Here is a 24,260-nt window from a genome sequence, read left to right as displayed (position 1 = left end):
GCTTTTTTAAATTTTCTTTATTTTTAACAACTTAAAGGGGGTTAATTAAAACTTTTTTATTAGAATTTTTACACAATGTTTAGTTATCGGTAATCATCTCATTACTTATACTATATTCTGCAAATCATGGTCTACTATGAAGCTCAGCCTGTGGCACAACCAAAATACCAGTCATGATAGAGTTCAAATACAAAGGGCTAATGCTCTTAACATAGAAACAGATGTTGACATCCTTAACTTGTCAGAAGGCACAATAAATTATTAAGGTAGCCACATAGCATGTCATCAGACACATTATTAATTTCTACATGCTTAAAGGGTTAGAACCAATAGCAGTGCAGAAATACATCACCAGAGTCACCATCAGTATATGAATACATCACCAGAACCAAGATCATTATTTGAATATAACAGAACTATAATCAGTACATGAATACAACAGCAGAACAATAATCAGTACATGAAAACAGCAGCAGAACTATAATCAATACAGGAATACAGCACTAGAACCACCATCAGCACAGTTATACATCAGCAGCACACTCAGTACAAAAATGCATCACTAGAATCACAGTCAGTCCAAAAGTGAGGACATGCTCCTTATATCTTTATATTTGTATCTGAAAGACATACAGTAAATACAATTGAATGCAGAGCTCAGGAAGCCAGCGATATACCTGTTCTCCCAATCGGCTCTTGACTTAACAACCAGTTTGAAAAATCAACCTATTCCTACTCGTGTCAGGGTGGTAAAATGCCAGCCTTTGTGAGTCACCTTGGACCACCACCTAGGGTGAAATGCTCATCTTCCCTCATGGCAAAAGCCCTGGACCTGAAAGGAGCAGCTCATGGGAGAAACCCACCCAACATAACAGAGTTGAAACTGTTTCGTAGGGAAAATTGGACTAAAATCGTAATTAATAAGTGAAAATGTTTAGATGCAGCTATTGCTGCACAAGGTGGTCACACCAGAAACTAAATGCAAAGTTTCATATTATTCTGTTACTCACACATGAATTTGAATAAAAATTAAAGTAAGATATTTTAGGGGGCGTGGCTTGCTGATGGCCGAGTGAGCTGCACTTGCTGGGAGCTCTGTCCTGAACTTCCCCCATTAGCCTCCATTAGAGCACATTAACATCTCCCTGCTTATGGGCAGATCCAGGAAAGTCACCAGACACCGAGGTGAGATAAAGGAGACAGTGAGCAGCATGGATCGTTTCCTCAGCCAGAGTACCTCAGCAGCCGTCAGGAACACTAGATCAATGATGGCATCTGCCTCCCTCATGGAAAACTCACAGCCCTGGGAAAGTCAAACACAGACACAGCAGGAGTCGGGGAAATCACAGCAGGACTTCTCCAGCGAGGAGGACAATGAGGGAGATCTGCCTAATCTACATGAGATAAGTAAATCTATCAAGGCTTTGTCTACAAAAAAAGATTTGGACAGATTTGCTAGCAGGCTTGAGAATACTTATAAGAAAGAGCTGCAGGCACTGAAATCTGAATTCACATACAGGGTAGAGGAGGTGGAGAAGTCCCAGGAAGCCATCACTGCTGAGTTGTCCCTACAAAGGAAAATATTACTTAGCCACTCAGCAAAGATTGATGAGCTCACTTCAGGGCAAGAGGACTTAGAGAACCGCAATCGGCGAAATAATGTCCGTATCCGTGGCATCCCTGAAAGTATTGGCACGCCTGAACTGGAGGCCATGGCACAGAAGCTCTTTGCTCAAATTCTGGGAGAACAAAGCTCTGGGCCGATTGAGTTAGACCGCATACATAGGGCCCTGGGTCCCAAATCCCCTCCAGATTCACGTCCAAGGGACATAATATGTAGAGTCCACTTTTATAAGGTAAAGGACTCCATCATGTCCGCGGTGCGGCAGGCAGGATCCATCAACTACCAGGGGTCCCAGGTCCAGATATTACCGGATCTGGCTAGACGCACTCTGCAGCTGCGAAGAGCATTAAAACCCCTGCTCCAACACCTCCAGGACAGAAACATTCCATATAGATGGGGTTTCCCCTTCCAGCTGACAGCGCATAAGGATGGGAAATCAGCAATCTTTCGCAAACTCGGAGATCTGGCTAAGTTCTTAGGGACTTTCGAGCTTCCTATGGTAGCACTGCCGGATTGGCCCTCAGGCCCCCAACTCCCTGTGGAACCCCCAGTATGGCAGCCAGTCCGTCGCCATGGGAGACAAAGAGGTCCTGACAAGAGCAATCCGACAGGGTAGCGGTCCTGTGTAGCACCCCTGTTTCCTACTGGGGATAACCTTCATGGGCCCTTCCGGCATGATAGCCAATTATCCCTGGAGCCGCAGGGGAGGGCCTTTCCATGAAACTGCATCAAAGGCATCGTTGCAAGTTACTGTGATTTGTTGAAAGTCTTTCTCCTGTCACCTAATATTGCTTCTTTCCAGACTAGCATTGTGTTATTTCACAGGTGTTATCAGAGGTTCTGACATTGGGTCAAGTACCACTTAAACCTCATAGGAGGAAGCAGTAAACTGTTTGTGTTATAGATCCACTTGGATCCTCCACCTGGTGGACCTGGTTGGGAGTGTCTTCCCCTAGCCTTTACTGACTGGACCCTGTGGGGCTGGACCGTCTAGAGGCGAAGATCTGGGCCTTTTGAGAAATAAGCCCGGGAGACTCATGTGATTTTCTTGTTTTTTACAATTACTAGAATCTTGTCCCTGATCTGAACACTTTGCTTACCTACCGGGAATGCTGATTGGGGTCAATGCCTAGAATAATAGCCTGTTATGATGTTTACTTTTCTTTAGATGATAAAGTTTTAGCGGGAGCATATAGTTAGTGCGCTTTATAATGATATATCATATTGTATTAGAGGCGGGGGGTAAGGAACGGACTCGCTGCCGTTCTTGGCTTCCTCTAACCCCCCTTAGTGCAAATGGCAATCCATTGCCATGGAAATTTTGCACCACTTAATACTAGGGTTCCTTACCCACCTTTTAGGTCCTTTGACCTAAACCTTGCTCTTTCTTTTCTCTGTCTTTCTTTCTTCTCTATCCTTCCCTCTCACCTGACTGGACCAGCCCCCAGATACCACATCATGCTTCCAGCTGACCTGCATTATGGATAGTGTCAAGTTTTGCTCCTTCAACGTTAAAGGTTTGAATGTCCCTGAAAAAAGAAAACAGATAGCATATTCCTGTCATAAGCAACGGGTGGCCAGCTTGATGCTTCAGGAAACTCACTTTAGGTCAGATGCAATTCCTAAGTGTTCCTCGGCTTACTACCCGATTTGGCACCATAGCTCGAATCCTGATGCTAAGTCTAAGGGGGTTTCCGTGGCATTTCATAGGTCCTTCATACCAGAGGTGTTAGACTCCTGTATCGACCCCAAGGGAAGATATATTTTCTTAAAGCTTTCTTGGAAAACCAATATCTTTGTTATTGCTAACATGTACTTTCCTAACCAGGGGCAGGACAGATTCTGTGCAGACGGGAGGAAAATTCTGGAAGATTTTGCGGACTCCTCTCCGGTGATATTAGGAGGCGATTTTAATCTACCAATGAACCCGGCCCTCGATGTGTCCTCGGGTAAGTCGTCCTATCCGGCCTCAGTCATACAAAGGGTCAAAAAGCACATGCATGGTCTGAGATTGGTGGACATATGGAGGATTCTTCATCCGGACACCAAAGATTACAGCTTCTATTCCTCGGTCCATTCTGTCTATAGCAGAATTGACTCCTTCCACATTTCTCATGCCCTCCTAGACATGACAGTAGAAGCGACCATAGGTAATATAATATGGTCAGACCACGCTCCCATTTACTTATCGATTCAGTTAGGGCCTCGTGTCAAATCAAATTTCACCTGGCGACTGAATGAAAACCTATTACAGGATCAGTTATGCAAAGCGGACCTTACCCAGTCAATTCATAACTTTATTAGAGATCATGAATGTGATACCACTTCTCCTGCAATCCAGTGGGAATCACTGAAATGTGTATTAAGGGGCATTTTGATCTCACATGGTACCCGCCTGAAAAAAGAAAGAGCCATTGAAATAACGCAGTTATCTAACCAGATTGCCTCACTAGAAAGCAAACACAAACGGGACTCATCTCCTACAACCTACGCACAACTCTCTACAACCAGACATAAATTACTAGAGGTATTAGACCAGAAATCCAGGGGCTTAAGAGAACATCTCAAAAGCCGCTTTTATCAACTGGGCAATAGAAGTGGGAAGCTTCTTGCAAGGGCCCTCCATCCCCGCTCCATGAATACTTACATCCCTTTCATAAAAGACCCAGGAAGTGATGGTCATTTGCATGGCAACCAGGACATTTTAGCAGGCTTCCGCACATACTACAAGGCGCTTTATGATATTAGGGGACAATCGGGACACATAGCGCCATATGGGACTCAAGATGATGTTAAAGCTTACCTGAAATCCCATAATCTCCCTTCCATCTCAAATGATACCTTACTGGAGCTGGAAGAGGACTTCTCCCTGGAGGAGGTCAATGCGGTAGTCTCAGATTTGAAGTCAGGGAAAAGCCCAGGTCCAGACGGGTTCTCAGCGGGTTTCTATAAACAATTTTCAGAACTTCTAAATCCTCTGTTCCTATCAGTCTGTAGATATATATCTGCAGGGGGTGCGTTCCCTCCCCAGGCGTTGATGGCCCACATCACAGTTATACCAAAACCAGGGAAGGACGCATCTCTTTGCTGCAACTATAGACCGATCTCGCTCATAAATCTAGATATCAAGCTTTATTCTAAAATGATATCAAATAGGTTACGAGACCTTCTTCCCAGACTGGTAAATCCAGACCAGGTGGGTTTCGTGCCCAGAAGAGAAGCCAGGGACAACACCCTGAGGACCATCTCCCTGATTGACGGCGCAAGACGTCACGGGATCCCCATGTGCATCCTGTCGGTAGATGCAGAGAAGGCGTTTGACAGGGTGCATTGGGGTTTCATGTTTCAGGTCCTTAAAAACATAGGGTTGGGAGAGCACATGATGAACAGAGTTACAGCACTCTACTCTTCGCCCACAGCACAAATCAAAATAAATGGCTCCCTCTCAGATTCCTTTACAATATGTAATGGAACAAGACAAGGGTGCCCCCTTTCCCCATTATTATATATTCTGACCATGGAACATCTGGCGGTGGCATTGAGGAGCAATATATCAATTAAAGGGGTTACATTTCACAAACAGGACCATAAATTAGCTTTATTCGCAGATGATCTGCTCCTGTACGTTACCTCTCCACTCATTAGTCTACCCAACATAATGGCTGAATTGCGGAGGTTCGGATCTCTGAGTAATTTTAAAATAAATACTCATAAATCCGAAATACTGAATATATCTCTTCCTCCAATGCTGGTGACTCAGCTCAAAGCCTCTCTCCCCTTCAAATGGCAGGTGGATTCATTGACATACCTAGGAATTAAACTGACGGCAGATCCCCTTGACCTCTTTAAATCAAATCACCGCCACATTTCCAGGAAGTTAGAATTAGACCTCAATAACTGGAACAAACTCCAGCTTTCATGGTTTGGGAGGATAAATGCGATCAAAATGGACCTGTTACCGAAGCTGCTTTATTACTTCCAAACCATCCCCTTAGTATTGCCGGCCTCTTTTTTCTCACGTCTGAAATCTAGCATAACCAAATTTGTCTGGGCACATAAACGCCCACGTATTTCCCACAAAATATTGAGTAGATCAAGGGATATGGGAGGAACTGGACTCCCTAATCTCCTTTTGTATAGCTACGCCTCTTTAGGGACGTGCGTTCTGGATCTATTTAACTCAGGTGAAACGAAAAGATGGGTGGAAGCCGAAAGCGCGCAATCTGATGTTGATCCGAAGGTAGTTATTTGGACCAGAGCACCACCCAGCTCCAGCTCTATCACAGTACCCTTTATCACAAAGCAATTGCGGAATTTTATGTCCCGAGGTAATAAATATCTTGACTTGTCCTCCATTCCAGGCCCATTGACACCGGTCCATAGTAATTCAGATTTTCAGGCGGGTTTCCATAGATCAACATTCCTCCATAAAAGGAAGAGTGACCATCCTATTATTCGTGACTTTATCTCAGACACAGGTATTAAACCCCTAGATAATTACTCTTCAGATATCAACAAATCTCAAGATATGTGGTTCTTCTTCGAACAGCTGAAAAGTTTTATAGTGTCTATGGCTAGGTGGGTAGACATCTATAGGGCACTCACACCCTTTGAGGCCCTTTGCCTAGCGAAGGATCCTCCAGGCCATACCATTTCGACCTTGTATGACTTGTTTCTCAGATGCAGAGGTGTGAGGGACGGCTTGCCTGGGTACTTTGGGAAATGGGAGAGAGAGTGGGGGAGGTCATTCTCGGCTGAGGAGCGGACCAAAATCCTTCTCTTTATTGGTAAAACTTCGCTGAATGTGATATCACAGGAAAGGTGCTACAAGATCCTATCTAGGTGGTATAGGTGTCCTGTGAGTATCCATGCTGCCTTTCCATCAGCCTCTGATGTGTGCTGGAGATGCCAAAAGGAGAGGGGAACCCTCACTCATATCTGGTGGTCATGTCCCCCGGTGAGATCATTCTGGGAGAGCATTTTCCAGTTACTCAATAAACTTTCCTTGAGGCAGATCCGGCCCACAAAAGAGTTAGCTCTCCTGTCCCTCGGGAATGTTTCTGCTTCAGGGTTTAGGAAAGGTTTATTAAGACATTTTTTAACAGCTGCCAGAAACCTAATTCCAAGATATTGGAAGCAAACTAGAATCCCATCACGGGATGAATTCATAGCAGAGTGCAACGAGATCTTCAGGATGGAGACCTTGATAGGTCAGACACTCGGCAACAAGGACAAAGTTGATGCTACGTGGGCCCCGTGGATCATGTTCAGGGACTCACCGGATATGGGTCTATGGATTCACGGGGGGGCAGGTATGTAGGTAATTTTCCATTCTCTTATTTCTGTACCTAGAAGGTTAGCCTTGAAAATGTGGTTTTGATGTAGGAGGGCGCGTCCACTCGGGTGGGAACTCTTTGTACCCTTCCCCTTTCATCTTACTTTCCCACGTTTCTGTTGTCTTTACTGTCTCTAAATTCTTCTTCCACCTCCTCTTCTTTATCTCTTTTTTTTCAACTTGTTCTTCCTATTTCAAACACATACGAATTGTACTTGTTATTTTTGGTCGCCAGTGGCGCAGGTGTAGTCAAAGAACTGTTGTGTTTTTAGCAGCTAGCTTGGATATATACCCTCTGCCTGCGCGCTGTGCAATTGTTTGATTATCTTCTTCTATTCTAATAAACTTTGATTTGAACAAAAAAAAAAATACTTGTGAAAAAAAACCTAAAAAAAAAAAAAAAAAGTAAGATATTTTAGACTCAGTTGTTTGATCTGTTTTTCTACTTTTAGGACTTGGATGAGAAAAGATCTGAATTACTTTGTGTTTCACTTGCTCCTGACTTTCTAGCATCTAGAATCTAGCATTTGAAGGGTTTTTTTATATACTTCACATTGTCAGGCAAGTTATATTTAAGTGATTTCTTGATTGAGATCAGGTTTGCCAGTAATCAAGCCTGGATACAGCTAGGGAAATTGAACTCAGCTTCCCAAAGATATGTTAAACCACAGTAAATTTATGTTTTAAAGGGGCTGGGTCACTTTTTCACACAGGGCTCTGTAGGTTTCGATTTATTTTTCCATTAATAATAAAGACCTTAATTTATAAATTACATTTTGTGTTTACTTTTGTTATCTTTGTCCAATATTTAAACTTGTTTGTTGATCTGTAACATTTTAAGTGTGCCAAACATGTAAAAGAATAAATAAGGAAGGGGGCAAACACTCTTACACCACTGTATGTAGAAATATGTGAAATTATCAAGAGTTCACAAACTTTTAAGACCACTGTATGAACATATACTAGATGCGTTGTATAACTATGAACCACTTTCTAGCAAAGTGTTCTTACAAGTACTCTTTAAACCGTGTGGCTTGGACACTGGGCATTTTATGCTGTGTTATCACAAGAAAGAAATGTCTACAGCAGAACATTATAAAGTAAATTATCTCAGCATTTATTGCCATAAATGGAGGTATACTTTAAGGAATAGTAAACCTACAAAGCTAAAAAAAAAGTTGAAAAGCTACTAACTATATTGCCAAATATATAAAAGTTTTAAAAGTTCTTTCAACTGGATTTATATAAGATAAAGAAGTGAGATATTATCCAGATCTACACTATCAGATATTTACAGTATATGGACTTCCTGTAAGTAATCCCATTATAAAGCACAATGGGCTTTTCTCAACTTTGCATTTAAAATCTAAAGGCACCTTCACACACAACGAGATCGCTAACGAGATCGCTAACGAAATCGTTGCTACGTCACCGTTTTCGTGACGCAGCAGCTATCTCGTTATGTGTGACACCTACCAGCGATCAGGCCCCTGCTGTGAGATCACTAGTCGTTGCTGAATGGTTGGGACCATTTTCTTCAAAGGCGATGTCCTGCTGGGCAGGACGCATCGCTGTGTTTGACGCCTGCCAACAACCTCCTAGCACAGTCCCAATGCCTGCCGAGATCATTATACAGGTCGCTGATTGTTACTGCGTCGTTGGTAAGATCTGACTGTAAAGCTGGGTTAACACCAGCTGACCGACACCAATAAATGACCACTGATCAGCTACATGTTTGCTGATCGGCGGTTGTTTATTTGGTTGTCTATACAGCTAATATACATTTAAAATGTGCACAGAATGGTTAATATTCTAATAAATTGATGTTTACACAGGACAATGTGTTGCCAAGAATATCTTTAAAGAAAACCCAATGATGATTTCACCTGATAAATGATCATTTACCGTCTTTGTTGGGTGGTCAAAAATGGAGGCAATGGTGTGCCGACTATGGGAGGTTGAGGTGCTCGTAGTTGGGAAATAAATCTCCAGTATAGTCAGGAGAACATGACACAGAGTGTGCCATGTTTTTCTGACTATGTTGGTTGGTCGTCAGCCTTTTTACACTAAATGAATATCAGAAACAAATTTTTCTAGGAATGTTCGTTCCTGATAATTGTGCAGTGTAACTGCATCTTAATGGTGGCCATATAAAATAGATAGCTTTCAGCCAAACTTTCAGATGACTTTCACTATTAGCACCCCACCAAACAAAAAGATCGGACTATTGAATTCCAACCACTCAATCCTTTTGACTCCTGACATACTCTAGCGGGAGACTGTTGGATGGTGGCCAATTCTGCTCAAATTAGAGGATCTGGCTGACTTTTATCAGATGTATATTGAGGCCTTAAAGTGGTAATTTGGGGCTATTTATTTTTTTACCTAAGAACTAACATGCACTTAGTTGCTAACCACCTGCCTGTTCTACCCGGCGCCAGCTCAAAGCGGTCCCGTATCACTCCTGACGGTGATTCTGCTGCTTCATGTCAACAGAGGAGTTCTTCCTCTTTTTGCTGCTCTGTCAAGGGGGTCAACATCATGCTGAAAGAAAGCTGGCTCCACGCAGTTTGGCTGTCAATTCGCATGACATCTGCAGTCACGCCCTGTCAACAGAGCGGAAGGGATGCACCTGCTGTGCCAATGTGACATCAGCGGAAGCTGCAGAATCGCAGGCAGGAGTAGTCTGTGACCGATCTGAGCCACCAGACATTGGCACTGGGCAGAACAGGCAGGTAGATAGCTTTTATGTTCTGTGGCCCATAGTAAAAACAATAAAATAGTCCCGGATAACCCTTTTAAGGATTTTTTACCAATACTATTAGTTTCTTTTTGGCTTTTACATTCTCCAATTTTTACCTTACATTCTTAAGTGAATTTAAAGTTCTATAGAGAAATCTATTTCACAATGTCTTAAAAAGCTCTATACCTAGAGCATTCTCCATTTTTACGAAAACGCCATGACCTCCCTGAATGATAGGCCATTTTCTGCTTTACTATTGGCTTTAAAGGGAACATGTCAGATGCAATATGCACCCAGAACCACGAGTAGTTCTGGGTGCATATTGCTAATCCCAGCCTAACCATCCCTCTATACACTAGCATAGATAAAGAGATCTTTAGAAAAAGTATTTGTAAAGATATTTTATCTTATGATAATGAGCGTGGGGACTAGTGCCAAGGGCGTTATATTTCTCTAGTCCGCCCTCTTATCATGTAGTACACCCACAGGGGTGTACTAACATGCTATTCAATTCAGCATCACCAGTGGTGCAGCGTGTACCTGTGTTCGCTGTGACTGTGCTGCTGTATGCCAGGCACTTCTGGTCATGCGCACTATGAAGCGGGGTCTACATGTCCTGGCTTCACAGAAGTCTACTGCGAATGACTTGAAGTGCCTGGGCATTCAGAAGAGCGGTCACAGCGAGCACAGGTACGGGTGGCACCACTGGTGATGCTGAATTAAATAGCATGTTATTACGCCCCTGTGGGCATGCTAACAGGACGGCTAGTCGGGGGGATATAGCGCCCTTGGTACTAGTCCCCGCGCTCATTAGCATAAGGAAAAAGATCTTTAGAAATACTTTTTCTATAGACCTCTTTATCTATGCTAGTGGGATTAGCAATATGCACCAGAACTGCTCGGTGTTCTGGGTGCATAGGGGACCTGACAAACTCACGTTAAGCAAAAATATGGCCACAAAAATTTTTCAGAAGGAAATACATGCTTCGTGGCTTTTATCACGCTAGGACATTTTCAGCAGTTGTTTAAAATTAGGTCAATTAGTGGAAAACAACTGCCATCTAAGCAACCATATAGCATATTGCATTTTAAAAAAAGAGCATCATAAGGTATAGAATAAAACAATCAACTACACAATAGGGGAGATTTATAAAGTTATCTGGTCTGACACTAAGGATTGTTAAAAGAAATGGAATCAAATTTCTTACATGCTGCATGTCTCCTAATAAAACTGCCACATCATAGACTGTCCTAAGTAAAACAATAAGTCTATACATGTTCCTGCCATACTTGCATGTAGATATGTACTCAATTTTCTGTCATAATGATACATGGTGACTCCATAGTGCCTCCATCACTTTATCGTAAACCCTGGCCACTGTCAGATGAAATAAAGAATCCAAATTTTTTGCAAATGTCATTTTTCAAAATTTGTGACTTTTTGAAAATTCAAACTTTTTTAAAAAAATAATAGTAACTGCCAGAAGACATTTTGATACTAAAAACACCATGAGGGCACTAAAACTTTACTTAACATGTAAATACAACCTAAGGACAGTTATGCAGCATTTCAATATAGAGTTTTCTTCCCCCCCCCCCCCCCCATTTTCAAGACTACTGGTAAGAATGGGAACACTCTTGTTTACATCCAGAGGATACCAAACCTTATGGTCCCCTTACACATTAGATTTAATGTCGGCTAAACTTGACGATGGGTATAATGTATATACAGTCATGGCCGAAAGTGTTTTTCATCCTTGATATTGTCACTGAAAATTAAGTATATCTCCAAAACATTATTGCAATCAGAGACATATTGTTAAACACACATTTGCTTCCTCTATGTGTACTGGAACAACACACGCACACAAAAAAAATGAGAACAAAAGGCAAATTGGACATAATTTCATCCAAAAGCCCAAAAATGGGCTGAACAAAATTGTTGGCACCCTCAACTGAATATTTGGTTGAAAAGGCTTTGGAATAAATAACAGCAATTGCTTCCTATAACCATCAACAAGCTTCTTACACCTCGCAACTGGAATTTTAGACAACTCTCATTTTGCAAACTGCTCCAGGTCTCTCATGTTTGAAGTGTGCCTTCTCCCAACAGCAATTTTAAGATCTCTCCACAGGTGTTCAATGGGATTTAGATCCGGACTCTTTGCTGCCACGCCATAACTCTCCAGCGCTTTGTTTTCATACATTTCTGGAGGCTTCTTGAAGTATATTTGGGGTCATTGTCCTGAAAGACCCATGACCTAGGATACAAACTCAGCTTTCTGACACTGGGCACCCAAAATCCTTCGGTAATCTTCAGATTTCATGATGCCTTCCTCATAGTCAAGGCACCCAGTGTCAGAGACAGCAAAACAACCCCAAAACATCTTTGAGCCTCCACCATATTTGACTGTAGGTATTCTGTTCTTTTCTTTGTAGATCTTATTCAGGTTTTGGTAAACAGTAGAATGATGTGCTTTACCAAAAAGCTCCTGTTACTTGACACTGGTGAGTTTCTACGAACATCACATGCTTCAAACAAAGTTGTTTACCCAAAATTTTGGAAAGGTGCCAACAATTTTGTTCTGCTCATTCTTGCGGTTTTCTGTGAAATTATGTGCAATTTGCCTTTATTTCTCTGGGAGTCTTTTATGTTGTTCCAATACACACAAAGGAAATAAACATGTGTATGAAAAAAACATTTGGAATTGCAATAAATTCCTTGGAGATATATTCCATTTTCTGGAACAATTTTAAGGGTCTAAACACTTTTGGCCATGACTGTATATGGGGCCGCTGATTAGGATGTAGAATATACAATTTTGGACTACCGATACTTTTGTTCTTCAAAACAACAAAACTAAATTTCTGTCAGCTTTTATCTCATAGAGAACACAGAAGCATTTGGCAGAATAAGTGTTTATTTCATGTGTATGGAAAAGTCCAAGGACATAGCCACCTACGAAACGATCGGCTGAAGCATCATTCAACCGGCTTCCTTCCTAATTGTATAGGTTGTCATAGGCTAAGCTCACATACTGTATATCAGGTGTGTCTGGCAGTTGTGTTTTGCTAGCTGAACCCAATTTGATGAAAAAGCCATGTGCTATGGCCCCCATTCATCAAAGATTTTACACCCGAATGTGGACATAAAAAGCATTTAAAGGTTGTAAAATTGTGATGCATTGCAAGACTGTTGTGACTTTTGAGGTTTCATAGAAAAATCACAGCTTCAACCAAGTGGGCAAAGATGGAGCATGACGGAGGTGTGGCGAGGTACAACCAATTCGTGTCTCACCTGATTCAGTAAAAGGAGTGCGCCTCTTAATGAATTGTGCTTCTTGCACTCCATCCTGCCCCCTCATCAAGACTAGCGTGAAAAATACCGCTGATCTTGATAAATCTGGGCTTTTATACAGGGGTCCAGCATTCATGGATTAAACTAAAAACCTGCAGGCAACATTTTTTTTTATCCAGCTTTCGGACTACTCCAATGCAACTGATGTGAGAAATAATTCCCTATGTGATTAATACCACCTCTTGGTGTTTCTGTACCGTGCCAGAGGGAAAAAGAAAAGAAAGCACTATATGACCTTAAATATGTCAACACAATTAGAAAATCAATGCTAAGGCAGCAATGACACATACATTTTTTGTGGCACCTTTTTTTTTTTTTTGCACTGTTTATAAATGAGTTTGAGAAGTTTCATACTTTCCATTATACTTTTCCTTCTCTTTGAGATAAATAACATAAGAAGGGGTCAAATGCCACAATGCCGAAGTAAGGAACAATCCAGAGGATTTTTTTTCAGTTACTTTATGTCTAAGTATTTCAGAGAAACCATTCTCCTTCTTCAGGAAAAAATCACATCAGTCCTTTATTTTGGACACACTCTCCCCTCTTCCCCTCTACCTTTCCTAGTTTGGCCAGAAAAATTGCATGAAAAACTGTCAAAAATAAACAGTGTCTCAATCCTGCATTTATTCATACATGGTACAATTTCGAAAGATTTTGGTGATATATTTTGCATTAAAAACACGCATCACTGTACGTTACACAAAAGTACACAGGGTTTGAAAAAAAACATCAAACACAGAAAATGTGCATATTTTAGGTAATCCTTTGAATTTTCCTATTAGACTAAATCATATTAATTCACAGGCAGAAACATGCCGCCATTACAAAAAATATAATAATAATTGAAAAAAAAAAATAAAAATATATATATATATACATATATATATATATATATATATATATATATATATATATAAATAAATAAAAATAATAATGATTAAAAAAATAAAAAAAATAAATATATATACAGTATGTAATTCACAGGCAGAAACATGCCCCCATTAAAAAAAATATAATAATAATTAAAAAAAAAATATATATATATAAATAAAAATAATAATGATTAAAAAAATAAAAAAATAAATATATACAGTATATCTATCTATCTATCTATCTATATATATATATATATATATATATATATACATATATATATAAAATATAAATAAAAATAATGCTGATTACAAAAATAAAATAAAAAAATATATAAATTTATACACAATATTAATAAATATATATATATATATATATATATATACACTGTATATATTTATTTATTTTTTTTATTTTATTTATTTTTTTAATCATTATTATTTTTATTTATTTATTTATTTTTTGCTGCAACAAAGCTAAAATTTAAATGGTAAGTTTAAACAAAACTCTAGAAAAATGTTCCTGCATTTGCTAACATTGTTTTCTTTCTGTGTAGCCCACTGTGAACGTCTGCTTTTTAGGTTGTTGTACTTCCTTACATTTCTGCAAAGTTTGCAATTATAAGTCCAGGAGACATTTGTGTTTTGTAACATTAGAGTATTACTTAGACTGGATACAATTGTAGCATTAGCCTGGATGTAAACGATTTTGTTTCCATTTACTGACAACAAACATCTTAAAACTGATGATAAATTAATTTTCATAGTATATAGCTCAATTTGAAGATCTCTATTGACATTAACCCTGGAAACCCTTAAAGCAAAGAGTGTTTTGGTGCTATTTTCTGCAGCATTTCTGCACCAATTAGGTATTCAGGATACTTGCAATTTTTTTGCACATTAATTTTTATAATTTTTTTTCAGCTGCAGTTTTTGCTTCTTTTTAGTATATCATGTTTTTTTTAAAAAAAGTTCGTTTTTGGAACATCGTGTTTGCTGAGTTACCTAGGTGGCTAAAACCTTATTGATTATGTAATATGTGGATTATATGCACACTTTTAGTGCGGTAACACATTAAAAACCCATGTGATTTTTATCTGCTGATTTTACACCCGGCATTCTGGTCTATTTGTAAATAAAATTCAGATTATTGACCTGCTGTGGATTTCAAAAATGAGCAGAATTAAAAAAACAGCGCAGTGGGCATGAGATTTACAGAAATATCATCCACATTGCTGGAACTGTACTATGCTTCTTACGCATAAAAATACACAGCAGGGAAAAAAAACACCACTTACTGTGGGAACTTAGCCTTAATGAAGGGTTACTGCAGAATTCTGCTATAAATATACAATGAATTGCTTGCTTCTAGTCTCCACAATTAATTTCCAGGTGCAATAACCTAAGTTAAACATATCCTGATATGAACCTACAGGAAATACCTTCATATTGTAATTAATACAAGATTTTCGAATAACTGAGCCTTTCACCTTGTTTTACACATATCCTGAACACTTGGCATGCTCATGTCAGTGTCAACAGACTGCAGGCTAATTATATATGGTGCAAACCTATGCAAAATGATTACAGATTGCAACTTTCCTAAGGTCTCCAAACTGGCTTTATACTTGTAATCTAGTTATATATATGTTTGAATCCCTGGTTATGTTTGTTTACACTGGAGTAATTGTTTTACTGTTTGATGGTTTGGGATTACTATATACTGGTAGCTGCATTGTAGTTGGCTCTGCCCTGTGGTTAGCAGGGAGACAATCAGGCGCTGCCTTTAAGATACCGACAGTTTAATGGAAAGTTTTTAAGATTTTATGAGGCTATTTATGTTCTGTAGTTCTGCTGTTTTCTAATTTGCTTGTACCAGATCGCTTACGCTTTGAAATAAAAGGTAGGAGAGCACGAATTTGTCATATAGATAATACAAACTTAGATACAGTTCACATACTTTGTCTTTGTCAATTTCATATTTAAGAAATAGCAATCTATATAAATTTCCTTTATCGTTGTTTAACTCAAATTATGAAGATTTTTTACATCCTAAATATTTTTCAATTTAGAATTGGTTAAATTATTAGCAAGCATTAAAGGGTAATTCCACCTAAAGTAATGTCTCTGTAGAAGTCTCCTATTTTCATGTCAATTTGAAATTCAGCCAATATAAGAACAAGCAACCACTTCAACTAATATGACTAATATATATGTATTTATGTATATATATATATATATATATGTATAAATAAAATATATTATATATATACATATATATATATATATATATATATATATATATATGCTAAGCATAATATTAACATCAGAATTCTTACAATAGTTTGGCATTATGTAAAGCATGTGAATGAAAAATAAAATATAAGGTTCACGAAGAATAATTTCAATTGATAGAATTTAACATAACACAGGCTATAGAAGTCAACATTTCCAGGTCCACCCTTTATTAGTGCTGTTTCATTTTACTACGTAGTCCACGTTAATTATATTTGTGTGTGTGTGTGTGTGTGTGTGTGTGTGTGTGTGTATATATATATATATATATATATATATATATATACTGTACATATAAAAATAAATATATATGTGTATACATATATAATCAATATGGACTATGTAGTAAAAGGAAATATATGTACATATATATATATATATATATATATATATATATATATATATATATATATATATATAATATATTAATTCAGGTCAAAATGAAAATTACATATATGTTTTTTCAATTATTCTTGTAATTAAACCAATATTACTAGAGTGGAGAATAAACAATTTCTACTCTACACTTTCCCTGAGGTCGGACCCGTCACCTGTCACCATTGTCCCATGGTAATTAGTGGTAGCTCTGTCTCTCATATGGTTATTATTCCCCTAGCACCACCACCCCCATCCCTGCTTCCCAAAAAAAATCTATTGTGTCGCTAAACCTTGATGGTCTAAAAGGGGAAATGGCCTTTAAAACATAAAATGAGCACAGGTTGAACAGATGATCTTACATTTTCTATAGCAAGCATATCACATGTAAAGTGCAGTATGATGCCAATTAAATGACTTAATTATTGCCATGGGACTAACAAAATAATTAAAACGAGGGAGTAAAGCACTGGCCTTAAAATTAGGAGCTGTAAAACAGAATTCATTATTAGCTTTTAATACTGTTTATGTACCATGTACTACTGATAAACCATGTGCTTAACCCCCTGATTGCCAGCTGAGTCAGCAACATATTGTACTGGCACCCAGGAGGTTAAAAGCAGCCATGTATTACATTCATAGAGCCAGCAGCTGCTATGTGACAGAGCATCATTTACAATATCTGTGTCTATATAACATATGTCTATGATCCACTGAGCACTGGATACAATGAGTATGGCTTTAAATCTATACAATGAAAGGATAACTATAAGCCAATACTTGTCCCTGAAAGGATGCAGGGGAAGGAGCCAAGAGTTTGCTGAGAATGACCAGACATCCAGTCGTCTTCCAATAAGGTGCTACAATGACTATAATACTGGGAAAGTATAGACAAGCCTTATTTTGCAACTGTATTCTTGACATGTGTCCCAGTAAAGCTGTGTCTGTCTTTCCATATATTGACTTTGTGGAACCTCAGATCTTGTGCAAGTTCTGGTTACTAACTGTTTCATTTACATTTCCCTTTCTTCTGTCCTTGGCTACTGTCAGTATTATTATTATTATTATTATTATTAATAATAATAATAATATTTTGCATGATTGAAGCCCTCAGTAATATACAAGGCTTTCCCATTCCATTCCCCATATGGCAGAGCTGGAGGTGCTTAAAATACATAACTTGGTCTCTAGGGAAAAGCAGCATTCATATTTCTGTTCTTATGTTGCTAGTGATTTGTGAGAACCACTTGCCTCCTCTTTATGATGGAAATCTAAATACACTTATAGTCTATAAAAAAAACTACAAAAAGGCACTGACATTAAACCCAATGCTACCACGTCAACTGTACATTTTCAAAATTGTAAAATATATTACATAATGAAACGAGTCAATGAGGCTATGTGGCATGTTTAACAATGGTGTAATATGCGATCTCAGTACTATAAAATGCGTTCACAAGCGAGATTTTTTTTGTATTTTAAGACACACACATATATATGTGTGTTTTTGTGTATATATATATATATGTGTGTGTGTGCCTATGTGTGACTATTATATATACATACACACATATATAGATACACACATGTGTGTGTGCCTATGTGTGTATATTACTTATTTATATATATATATATATATATATATATATATATATATATATATATATATATATATATATATACACCCACACACACACACACACACGCATGTGTATATATATTTTTTAATTAATAAAATTTAAAAATAATGAAAAGATATATATATTTGTACAGTTTTACAATTATGTAGGTTTCTATGTATGTATCTTTGTAGACATACATCTATCAATTTGCCTTTCATGAGTATTTTTTATGTTATGTATCTACATGTTTAATATCTATCTATGCTTTTACTATCTATCATCCATCCATCTATCCATCCATCAATCCATCTATCTCATATCTATCTATCCATCCATCCATCCATCCATATATCTGTCTATCTCTCTCATATCTATCTATCTATCTATCTATCTATCTATCTATGTATCTATCTATATATCTATCCATCCATATATCTATCTATCTATCCATCCATATATCTATCTATCTCATATCTATCTATCCATATATCTATCTATCTATCCATCCATATATCTATCTATCTATCCATCCATATATCTATCTATCTATTTATCCATCCATATATCTATCTAACCATCCATATATCTATCTATCTATCTCATAACTATCTATCTATCTATCCATCCATCCATATATCTATCTATCTTATATCTAGCTATCTATCCATCCATCCATCCATATATCTATCTATCTCATATCTATCTATTTATCCATCCATCCATCCATCCATATATCTATCTCATATCTATCTATCTATCTCATATCTATCTATTTATCCATCCATCCATCCATATATCTATCTCATATCTATCTATCTATCTATCTATCTATCTATCTATCTATCTATCTATCTATCTCCAATACCAGTGATTTTATGTATGTTGTTTCCATCAGTGCTATGGGTGTACAACCTGTATAAAAAAAAACAACATAAATGTGATCTTTACCTGATCTGTGCTGCAGAGGTAGTGACAGAGACGATAGAAGATAGTTATGTGAAATAAAAGTTCCATGGTGATCCATGCCTGGTATCTGTAAGAAAAGGATAATATATATAACATGAGGAATCTTTAAAATGGAAAGTTGGAGAAATGTCAATTAAAAAGTCCCTAAAAATGTTCCCACCATAGAAATAAAATAAAGTTGTGATGTCACTGAAACTGGCACTAATGCAGCTGCACTGAATTATGGATGATAAGTGAATGGACTTCATGACGGTTCTTAAAAAAATAGAAAAAAAAGAGAAAAAGTTATGAATCCTCTGATGAATTATGCAACAAAGAGAAAATAAAGTAAAAGCTTAATTAGCGAGTGAGCGAGGTTGTGAGGCCATTACTGGTCCCACCAGCTCCCTGCGGAACACTAGGCAGAGTGCTGCTCCAGATGTGTGTTCACACTATGCATCCTCCGCGTCCATCCGTCAGTCCATAAAGCATTAGCTCGGGCTCCTCTTTCATCTTGTAGGTGGCGGACGTTGCTATTTATCCGGCAGCAGCAGCAATCAATGAGTGGCGTCAGCAGAGGTTCTGTAATGACGATTGCACCATTAAGGATGACAGCTTAGAAGAAGAGGGCAATGGTGATCCCTCCCAGAGCCAGTCCAGCACAGGAGAGTGCAGGCAGCACAGGGTCATCATCTGTATCTCTCTCTATCTAGTCCTGTCTGGCTCACACTCACACACACCATGGAAGCCAGAAAGGACATGGTCATGTTCCTGGAGGGAGGACAACTTGGCACTCTAGTTGGCAAGAGAATGTCTAATTTGTCGGACACAGTGGGAAGCCCCATTCAGGAGCCGCAGGAGAAAATGATTCCTAGAAGCTGCTTGAGCCCCAGATCTGGCCCCTTGGCATCCAGGGAGAGGGCAGAGGAGGAGGTGGAGGTGGTATCAGGCACCGATCCGGACAGCAGGGCATCAGCAGCAACTCTGCTACACCCCTCACCCCACCCGGATGCCCTATCTGCCAAGGGGCATCACAGCAGCTCGGACACCGAGTCGGATTTTTATGAGGAGATTGAAGTGAGCTGCACCCCGGACTGCACCACAGCCAGCTCCGACTACCAGCACAGCAAAGGTACCAGTATAGAAGCCTGGCACAGGCTGGCATCATCACTATATGCTTGCCATAAAGAATGTATATATTGATATACCTATATATGTTGTTATGATAGATAACATATGTACAGTACATAACTGAGATTAAATTATTTATTTACTAATTTGTATGTACTAATATGTGTTCTTCATACATACATCAATATAAATCCTGATAGTGAGTAGTGCCTGCAATGGCAGTGTATGGTTACATGTTTGGCTGTGATAGTCCAGGACCATGACTCCACGTTGTTGTGCTGCTCATTATTGTGTGGTTTATGATAATATGTAGCACTGAGGAGCTTTATTTTTGGGATCGGGCTCATACAATGCTTTCTCTAGGGAGATTAACACCTTTCTCTGCACTGAAGATCAAAGGCTGAGATGAGGAAGCTTGTCTGGGACAATGTGTATAGGTGACCATAAAGACAATGAGATGAGGGCTGGAGGCTCCTGGCTGCTCCCCTGCTTTACATGTCCATCACACTATTCTCACTCTCACTAGTGGCCGGCGCCAGCTCGGAAATCGTTTCTTGGATGTTAAATGATATCTTGGGTGTTAGTGACAAAAGCCCAGGTTGCATTTGAAAGGTGGAAAAGTCCTAGATCTTCCCATGTATGTCCATTCAGGAGACCAGGAGGACATGATGCTCAGCAGGAGCCCTGTATATCTATATACATGAGAACAGTCATATTTATTCTACTAGAAATAATAATAGTAATTATAGGCTTCTTTCAATCTCTGACAATATAACTAACATGATTTGGCCATTATCACCACAATGTTATCTTTTAATGTTAACATTGAGATCTATTAAGAGCAATAGACAAAATCGTCCATTATAAAAGACATCACTTCCCATTACAAGACATCCATGTTATTTTTCATTATCGCTAATTTATTGGCCAGTACATAGATTACTAAAGAGACAGACTGGTTGTACTGTGAAATTGGAACATGCACGCTAATTTAGGGGTTATGGCCAATAATGGTCAGTTGTGGCACAGGAGATCGGTGTGACTGATAGACCTGTCATTGTCTAGTAAAATGTAACACAAGCTGCATTTCCATGGCCAGTCTGGCTACCAAATAATTGAGTCAATTCTGAAGTTATTTTTTTTGGGTTGTTTTTTTTTTTAGCAATTTATGGTGTTGCTGTAGATGATTAATGAGTGCAGCTCATCATATAGTGCTATAATACTATAACTCCATATGCCATATGTTATATTTCCTATATGCTCGTAGTTGAATGATTACACTTGACTCATCATGTTGTGATTCCATTAAAGCACTAGATAAACAGGCTGAGGGGTGGCCATGACTGTAACATAATGTGCTGTGTTTGACTTGTGTGCAGGTCAGTGCTCTGAGACCATGGGTGGCAGCCCTGTGAATGGAAGCGATTCATCAAAGGCAAGTGGTGGATCTCAAGGCTCCTTGTCCTGTTCAGGGGACCAGATGCGCAGATACAGAACAGCCTTCACCAGGGAGCAGATAGCACGTCTGGAGAAGGAGTTCTACAGGGAGAACTATGTGTCCAGGCCCAGGAGATGTGAACTGGCTGCAGCCCTCAACCTACCAGAAACTACAATCAAGGTATGGACTAATATAGTAATTACACCACTGGCATATACATAAAGGGCCTGAGTGTACTCCAGAGCACCATTCCTGAGGTCTATATTACCTACAATCTATTGTTATCTGTAAGCAGCCATTTAGATGCTGGCTATACTCTTTTTAAATTGAGTTACTATAGAGAACATCATGTATCCTCCACACTATTTTCTACTTAGGTTCTCTAGTTTTATGAATGAAGGGATTTAGTATTGGCAATTGTTGTGTTATCTGTTCTTTATTGGACCTAGTGCTCCATTTCTTCTCACCCTGATCCACACAGGTATAAATCAGTTATATCACCATGGAGCTTTAGGAGATACATATAACTTGTGTGACACTTGATATCCTCTTGCTCATTATAGATGCTTCTAATACCTCTTTTGTATTAAATGTGTCAATTCCTTTTTTCCAGGTATGGTTTCAGAACAGAAGGATGAAGGATAAACGTCAGCGTCTGGCAATGACCTGGCCACATCCTGCAGATCCAGCATTTTATACCTACATGATGAGCCATGCAGCAGCTACTGGCAATCTACCTTATCCTTTCCCATCTCACCTACCTCTTCCTTACTATTCTCACATGGGTATTGGCACCACTACAGCCTCAGCTGCAGCCCCCTTTAGTTCCCCACTGAGACCACTTGACACCTTCAGAGTCCTCTCTCATCCTTACCCAAGGCCAGAACTCTTGTGTGCATTTAGGCATCCTTCCATTTATGCCACCCCTGCACATGGACTTACTGCTGGTGGCACCCCTTGCTCATGCTTGGCATGCCACTCTACTTCTAATGGGCTGGCACAAAGGTCTGCAGCATCTGACTTCAACTGCTCATCGTCTTCAAGATCAGACTCCTTCCTCACTTTCACCCCATCAGTCCTGAGCAAATCCACAATTCCCTTAGATCAGAGAGAAGAAGTCCCACTGACCAGATAAGACTGATGCTTCTCCTGCTCCTTCTTCTTCTTCCTCAGTGACTTGGCGATGGGCCATGTCCATGTCTTAAAATGCCCCTATTCAGTAGGTGGCATTACTGAACTTATCAGGGCATCACATTTCTTCTCCTGATTGAGTAAAAAAAACACTATTATTTGGAAGAGAAAGGACTATACTTTTTCAGGATGATCATTTTCTAGGCTTTGTCACAACCTTGTTTATTCTATGAAAGTGAATGTGACAACATGGAGGACGTATGTAGATTAGGGTTACCAGTCTGGAATACTTGAATGCTATGTTAACACAGAACAAAAGGTCATTTAGAAATCATTTTCATTCCAACCGTTTGACGTGAAATGTTTTCTTTCACAGTATTACACAAATCACCTTCTGCAGTCTATACAATGCCACACTTTGTGGAGGAGACTTGCCACTGAAATGTCACAGTCTTTATCATTTTTTGTCATTATATATATTTTTTTTATTATTTTTTTTAAATTTTTATTAGGACCAGACACTGGGCTTTGGATAAGTCTGGGTGGGAATGCCAATGGTTTATCCTCAGCTGCTGAAAAGTGCACACACTGATTAAATTATCAAGTGATGTATATGTAAGGAGGGTTTTTCTGAATGTATAATAATTTCCTCAACGTGCAAACCTTCTGCCAGATCTTAACAAGCCGCAAAGGGAAAGGATTAGGTAGCCAGCTCTCTACAGACTGCAGCCACCTCTGCAAATGAGTGCAAATGCAGAACAGTGCAAGGACTTTCTATCTAATAAGCCTGTGGACAAAGCTTCATTTTCATGGCTTGTGGGTTTTATGCTATTATTTTTTTTGTTTCATACTTGATTTTCAGGGATTTTTAGTTTACATTTCCTTTATTTATATTTGCTTTGGTTGCACATGTAGGCTGCATTGAAAATGTCTACCTGGATATCAGTCTACTTTTAGGCTTTATTGGAAATATTTTTCAGAACTGGGTTGGATATTTCACTGCAGTTAATGTCTTTTGTGAAGATGATTTTGACGAGTTTAAAATAATAAAAATTATAATATTAATAATAATAACAACAATCTAATGAAACATTGTTACAATAATCTGTTACAAATCGCAATAAAAGAAAGGCAAGGATAAATTATAATTTCAAGGACATGATTCGTGTAACTTTATATTTTATTTCATTTGGAGAGAGGACTAATGGTGGAAGATGCAAACACCACACCACTGATGTGCTATGGAATTGAATTTTCCCCTTTTGCTTCAGATTGGAAAAAAAATGAAAGCAAAAAGCAATAAAAACAGTGAAAGCGAGAAAACACTATGTATGTATGTATGTATGTATCTATCTATCTATCTATCTATCTATCTATCTATCTATCTATCT

General features: G+C 38.8%; 1 protein-coding gene and 1 long non-coding RNA gene across 4 annotated transcripts in view; one reads left to right on the top strand and one right to left on the bottom strand.

The window, feature by feature from the left end:
• The window catches only part of LOC142244461 (uncharacterized), a 66,902-nt gene extending 46,646 nt beyond the window's left edge, over positions 1 to 20,256 (bottom strand). The window contains exons 1-2 of one of the 3 annotated variants that reach the window (XR_012724553.1): positions 19,351 to 20,256; positions 19,173 to 19,257 (exon numbers count right to left, since the gene is read on the bottom strand). This is a non-coding gene — a long non-coding RNA (uncharacterized LOC142244461). Of the gene's footprint in view, positions 1 to 19,172 lie in introns of all 3 variants that reach the window. The other 2 variants (XR_012724554.1, XR_012724552.1) reach the window with 2 other exon arrangements.
• EVX1 (even-skipped homeobox 1) lies at positions 19,668 to 24,019 on the top strand. The gene is made up of 3 exons (XM_075316685.1): positions 19,668 to 20,301; positions 21,680 to 21,918; positions 22,352 to 24,019. Exons 1-3 carry the CDS (start codon positions 19,911 to 19,913, stop codon positions 22,871 to 22,873), a joined length of 1,152 nt encoding a protein of 383 aa, XP_075172800.1. The 5' UTR covers positions 19,668 to 19,910; the 3' UTR covers positions 22,874 to 24,019.
• Positions 24,020 to 24,260: the final 241 nt, after the last annotated feature.

Source organism: Anomaloglossus baeobatrachus, chromosome 6 (assembly GCF_048569485.1).
Source record: "Anomaloglossus baeobatrachus isolate aAnoBae1 chromosome 6, aAnoBae1.hap1, whole genome shotgun sequence".
In the NCBI taxonomy this organism is placed as follows: Eukaryota; Metazoa; Chordata; class Amphibia; order Anura; family Aromobatidae; genus Anomaloglossus; species Anomaloglossus baeobatrachus.
The sequence above is the reverse complement of the archived record's forward strand: the minus strand, read 5'-3'. Positions and strand labels throughout refer to the sequence as shown.

Bases quoted from the DNA above. Each gene is read 5' to 3' on its own strand.
- EVX1 (XM_075316685.1), top strand. From the start codon at position 19,911: ATGGAAGCCAGAAAGGACATGGTCATGTTCCTGGAGGGAGGACAACTT. The intron at 20,302-21,679 runs GTACCAGTATAG...ACTTGTGTGCAG, and splicing joins CGACTACCAGCACAGCAAAG to GTCAGTGCTCTGAGACCATG. The intron at 21,919-22,351 runs GTATGGACTAAT...CCTTTTTTCCAG, and splicing joins TACCAGAAACTACAATCAAG to GTATGGTTTCAGAACAGAAG.